This window comes from Talpa europaea (assembly GCF_964194135.1).
Source record: "Talpa europaea genome assembly, chromosome: 4".
In the NCBI taxonomy this organism is placed as follows: domain Eukaryota; kingdom Metazoa; phylum Chordata; class Mammalia; order Eulipotyphla; family Talpidae; genus Talpa; species Talpa europaea.
Genome location: NC_140070.1, coordinates 50,728,699 through 50,734,698, shown reverse-complemented (window position 1 = coordinate 50,734,698; position 6,000 = coordinate 50,728,699). Strand labels below are relative to the sequence as shown.

Below are 6,000 nucleotides of genomic sequence, written 5' to 3'. Positions count from 1 at the left end.
CTTTTGAAGATTCTCAAAACTGGAGCAAGCCAGGGCTGCCTGCTTTCCTGAGAGTCTCATAATTAGTGCAAGTGCTTAATTGGCATGTTTGTTTCCTTCAAGGGGTGGCTGGTGAAATATCCTCACGCCGACAAAGGAGACTTGCTTTGCTTTTGTGCTTAGCAGCACTGTGGGCGCATAGCAACGCTGGTGAATCCCACAAACTTAGAAAGAAAAAGTGCCAGAGTTCGCATGAAGGTTGATTGCCCTGGAGAAGTTGACACACTCTCACAGATGGAAATGATTTCTCTGGGTCCTGAAAAATGTGCTCATCAACCCCACAAATACAAACCGCGCCTCTTGTTTTCTTTAAGATGAGGAGTCCGGTCAAGAGGTTTATGTAATGAAAGATGTTTGTAGAATCCATTTCCATTCTGCCTGAAGCCATCTGCTTTATGTCTATAATAAACAGAGGTGTTTGCAGCCACTTTCCAGGCCCCAGTCCCGTTAGATGCCCTCACCACGGGAAAGGTAAATTGACTGCCTCCCCAGAGATGAGCATTAGCACATTACATCTGCAGTGACGGTGCTTAACCTTCCTGCTTGCCTTTCCTTTCTATGTCTCTGCAACGGCCTGTGACAAATGGGCCGAGGGGCGCACGCTGTGTTAGAATTTAGTACATAAGGGGCTTGGCCAGCTTCACATTTCCCAGTAATTGAGGTGAAGTATAGGCAACAAGAAAGGCCATCTTCTGGAAAGTCAGCGAGTGACTGACCTCAGTAGGCAGAGGGGCTGTGTGGCAGCCAGTGAAGCCATCCCTGGACTTCCTGAAACAGTTCTCTAGGAGCACGTGAGAGCTCTCCAAAAGAAAAATACGAGGAAGTCACACCCCTGTTCAAAATTCTCTGCGGGCTCCACATTGCTCATAGGGTAAAATCCAGGTTGCACAGACCCCTCGGTGGCCTGCAGACCCTTCACCTTGCATCACCCATCGGTTCATGCTCACACACAGCTGCATTGACCTGCTTGCAGCTCTTGACCCTCCTGAGGTGCTGGTTTCTGGATCTTTGAAATGCTGGTCCCTGTGCCCAACACGCCCATCATTATTCTCCTTACCCGCTCAATTGTTTCATCTTTTCTGTCCCAGCTTGAGGGTCACTTTGAAAGGCCTACCCTTAAATAGGTGAGTGTGTTCATCCTATGATTGTGGTAACAGATCACCAAAGCTGTTGGCTTAAATCAACATGGTTTTCTTTTCTTGCAGTTCTGGGGTCACAAATCTGAAATCAAGCAGGGCAGAATTTCCTCTGGAGGTTTTAGGGTAGAATCTTGTACTTTGCTGGTTTCAGTTTTAGCTGCCACTGGCACTGCTGGGTGTGTGGCCTTCTTCTTCCAGCAGTGTAGCATCTTTTCTCTGATTGCTGCTTTGATCCTTCCATCATTTTCTATCTGAACATCTCACCTGCTTCTTTTTTTTTAATCTTTTTTTTTTATTTATACAAAAACTGGGATACAGTCAGAGGCACGGGAGGGTGAGAGAATTCACCAGAAACAGCGGGGAGTAGAACAGGCAGATGGACCAAGGACACTGCTGAGGGGAGCAGTGGGCAAGACAGGAGAGGTCTGCTCGCCGTGTGGGTTTCTCCTTGGCCAGCCGGGATCGAACCCGCATGCAGAGTCTGCGGACAGCTTCACAGTGCTATGCTCAATCCGCTGCCCCACCAGGGAGGCCCCTCACCTGCTTCTTAAGATCCTCATGATTAAATTGGACCCGCCTCTTTCATCCAGGATGTCCTCCCCATTTCAAGAGCCTTAGTTAAGTCACATCAGCAAAGTCCTTTTCACCATGTAACATAACATGTTCACAGGTTCTGAGATAAGGAATTAGACATTTGGGGGACCATTATCCAGCCATTCAAATTGAGGCATTATGGCCATGAGCCCTCAACCTAGTGCATGTTGCATGTTTAATTGTCCTTCCCATAGATGACTAAAAGACCATGAGGATGGGTCACATCTGCTTACCTTCCATTGTACCTCCAGTGCCCAGTAGAGGTCCTGACCAGTAGAATTAATAAACAGCTGTTGTGCGTAGCTGGAAGGCGGAGCCTTGTCAGAGATGTTCTGGGTAGTGTCTGAAAACATGCATTGCCACATCTTTGAAGGACCATGGTGGCCCCTAGAAGGGGAATTTGGAAGTGTTCACTGGCATCTAGCCTGACAAAGTGGCAGCTGGTGACCTCCAGGTCTCCAGGGAGAGCAATGGCCTTGGAGTCATTTATTTCTGCCTTGATTTTTATTATTTCCTTTCTTCTACTGGTTTTAGGGTTTTTTGTTGTTCTTTTTCTAGTTATTTGAGATGTAAGATTAGGCTGTTTCTTTGAGTTCTTTCTTGTTTCTTGATATAAGCCTCTATTGCTATATATTTTCCTCTTATTACTGCTTTTGCCGCATCCCATACATTTAGGAAATTGGAGTCCTCCTTGTCGTTCAACTCAAAGTATTTTTTAATTTCTTCTTTAATCTCCTCATTAGTCCAGTGGTCTTCCAGTAGTGTGGGTTTCAATCTCCATGAGGTGGGAGGGTTCCTTACCTTCTTTTTATGGTTTATTTCTAGTTTGATGCCTTCATGGTCAGAGAAGAGGGTTGGTATGATTTCAATCTTATGTATCTGTTGATGTTTGTCTCATGTCCCAGTATGTGATCGATCCTGGAGAATGATCTGTGTGCATTTGAGAAAAATGTGTACTCAAATTTTTTTGGGTGTAGTGTTCTATAGATGTCTGTTAAGCCCATGAGGTCTAGATCCTTATTTAGAGCTTTAGTGTCCTTACTTACTTTTTGTCTCGTTGATCTATCCATTATTGATAGTGGTATGTTGAAGTCTCCTACTACATATGTATTTTCTCTGATGTCTATTTTCAGGATGATAATAGTTGTCTGATATATTTTGGTGCTCCTTCATTTGGTGAGTATATGTTAATGAGTGTTATGTCTTCTTGATGTATCGTCCCCTTGATCATAATGTAGTGACCATCTGGGTCTCTTTTTACCATTTTGAGTTTGAAATCTGTTTTACTGATGCAAGTATAGCTGTTTCTGCCTTCTTTTTTAGTCCATTTGCTTGTAGGATCATTTTCCATCCTTTTACTTTCAGTCTATTTTTTTAAAGATTTATTTATTTATTTATATAAGCACTGGGTATAGTCAGAAGCGCAGGAGGGTGAGAGAATTCAACAGAGCCAGAGCAGAGAGCAGAACAGGCAGAGTGACGAAATACACTCTGAGGGGAGCAGTGGGCGTGGCAGGAGAGATCTGTCGTGCCTTGTGGGACCCTCGCCGGCAGCCCGGGATCGAACTGGTGCTGCAGAGGCTGCCCTGGTAGTGGCTGGATCACCCCTGGCACCTAATCGCTGGATCCCCTTCTGGTTCCAACTCAAGACCAGATGTGGGGCCTGGCTGGTGCATAATTTTTGGCTCACCTCTGACTGTAGGGATAGCCCTTTCTCAGTTCCACACAGTTTTGGTGAGGTCCAGACTCAAAGCTCCCAGTTTTAAGGATGGCTCATCTGGAAGGCACTTCCCTGTGCCCTCAGTCTGCCCCAGTGGTGGCTGGATCCCCCTCTGGGCTCCAGCCAGCAGCCAGTGGCAGAACCTGGTTTGTGCAGGATTTCAGCTTACCTCTGACTATGGAGTGGGCCCTTTCTCAGTTCCACACAGCTTTGGTGAGGTCTGGAGGCAGAGCTCCCTGTCTTAAATATGGCACATCTTGGGGTGGGATCTTAAGTGCCTCTGGAAAGCTAGAAAGGTCTCTGGTAGGCCCAGTTCTTGACTGTTTGAGACAGAACCCCGAAAAGTGATAGCCATCTGAAAAAAAGAACCCGTGGTCAGGAATAGTCACTTATCCACACAACTTTTCCTAAGCCCCTGTGCTGAACACAGTGCAGGAGTTGAAGGGACCAAGATGAATTTAAACCACCCTGTAGGAATTTACCTTCTAAATTGGGGAAGAACACCACGAAAAGAGGTGACAGTTTCTGTGGTCAGTGAAAGAAGAGAGTAATAAACAGTGCAGGAAGGGGTGTTGGGTAAGACTAGGAGGATAAAACCTTGAAGGCAGGGTGATGAAGGTGTCGCAGGTGGTCGGAACATTTGCAGAATTGAGGAGAAAGGAAGTCGTGTGTTGTTTCCGAGGAGTCGGATAAAGTGCTGTCTGAGTGAGTGTAACTTAGGTGGCAGCAAACTGAAAAGGTGGCAGGCTCCAGAGGTAGAATCTCTGTCTTATCCCCAATTTGATGATAAATTCCAAGGAGGGTGTGTGCCTTTCTCAACTTGTTATGTCCTTCAGCAGCAATCATTGTTCAGTCGATGGACCTCCATTAAATGCTTATTGATGACAAGCCTTTCCCAATAAACAGTCTCCCACACTCACTTTGTCTCGCCAGAGATTATTAGATGAAGGGCAGCTGAACCTCCTCATGGCATCTGGCCTTCTGTCTGATGAGATTTGCACTCTAACCACTGCCTGGTTTATTCCCCTGGAGGGCCCTGGAGTGAGTCCATTTCAACCCTATCATTGTATTTCTCTGGGCTTGGGCTTGGGCTTGGGCTTGGGCTTGGGCTTGGGCTTGGGCTTGGGCTTGGGCTTGGGCTTGGGCTTGGGCTTGGGCTTGGGCTTGGGCTTGGGCTTGGGCTTGGGCTTGGGCTTGGGCTTGGGCTTGGGCTTGGGCTTGGAAGGGAGTTTAGCTGAAACAGATTGGAGTGTACATGTGATTCAGGTGCATTGGCCTGAGCAGGGCAGGTGCATCCACTACCCAGGATGCAGCTCCAGCAGTAGAGGTCACTGTCACAGCAGTGTGGCTCAGTGTGCCTGGGACAAGGACAGAGAAGAAAGACATTTATTAGACATCATTTATTCTCCTTGTCATCATCGCACCCCATTGTCGTTGATGCCAACATTCAAACAAATGCTCTAATTTACAGTTTCTGGGACCTTTTGGAAAATGGATTAAAACCCCAGGTTACCTGAGATGCTGCAGTTACACATTTTAATGATTCTTAAAAACTTGTATTTTGTCAAAATGAAATAGAATTTTGAAAGTTTTCTTAATAGTTGTGAAAAAAGCAAGCCTCTTCAGATACACTCATCACATCTTCAGCTCTTATGAATGGCTCAGCAAACTCTGCAAATAATATCTCATTAAACCATCTACCTTCCCTGGGAAGGACATAGCAGCAGCAAGTTGCAGCAGGAAGAGTAGTATATGGGTTACCTGCTGTCTCAAAGGAACCTTGAAGAAACCACAGCCCGCTTAGACTGAGAGTTTTTTTTTTTTGCTTGTTTGTTTGTTTGTTTGTTTGTTTGTTTATCTTCATGCTATAGTTCAGAATTAGGCCTTCCTGCCACCAGGATGCCATTCCACTTTTCAGCTATTCCATCTTTACTGAGCCCTCCTCTGGGCCAAGCTTTGTGCTTGGAACTGAGATCCAAAAACAAGGAAGATGTCACTCTTGCTCTTTAAGGATTTTCCTTCTATGGTGTATATGAAAGATGCATAAGCAGTTTTACCAATAGAACATGGCATGTGAAAATCGCTTCTCGGCCTTTTGGCTAAGATCAAGTGTAGAACATGGCATGTGATTTACAAAGGTTAGGTGAGAGATTGCCTAACCCAAGGTAGTCCACAGTAAAAATTGTATGCCTAGCTCTGTGGCAGACACTAGATTAGCTAATCTAATTCCCAATTCCCTTTCCCTTGCTGTTCCTCTGGAGAGGCTGCAAAACTAAATATTTGTTTCCACAGTCTCCCTTAAGCTAGATGACAATCGACCTCGTTCTGGTCAGTGAGACAGAAGTATTTAAACTCTACGGGGGAGGTAGGAGGGAATCTGAGAAATTCTGTGTTCTTGATTAAGAGGGACAGCCATTCTATTATAGCTTCTTATTCCTCCTTGTCTATAGTATCAATCATGATGGCTGTAGCTACAGCAGCAATCTTGTGATCATGAGGGAAAAGCCA

At 45.6% G+C, this 6,000-nt stretch overlaps 1 protein-coding gene across 1 annotated transcript in view; it reads left to right on the top strand.

Annotated features, from left to right (window-relative positions):
• Positions 1–233: 233 nt before the first annotated feature.
• The window catches only part of NMNAT3 (nicotinamide nucleotide adenylyltransferase 3), a gene marked incomplete at both ends in the record, with an annotated part of 70,615 nt that continues 64,848 nt past the window's right edge, over positions 234–6,000 (top strand). The window contains one exon of the mRNA XM_084231167.1: positions 234–373. Within this exon, the coding sequence (XP_084087293.1) occupies positions 303–373 (71 nt within the window). The remainder of the gene's footprint in view (positions 374–6,000) is intronic.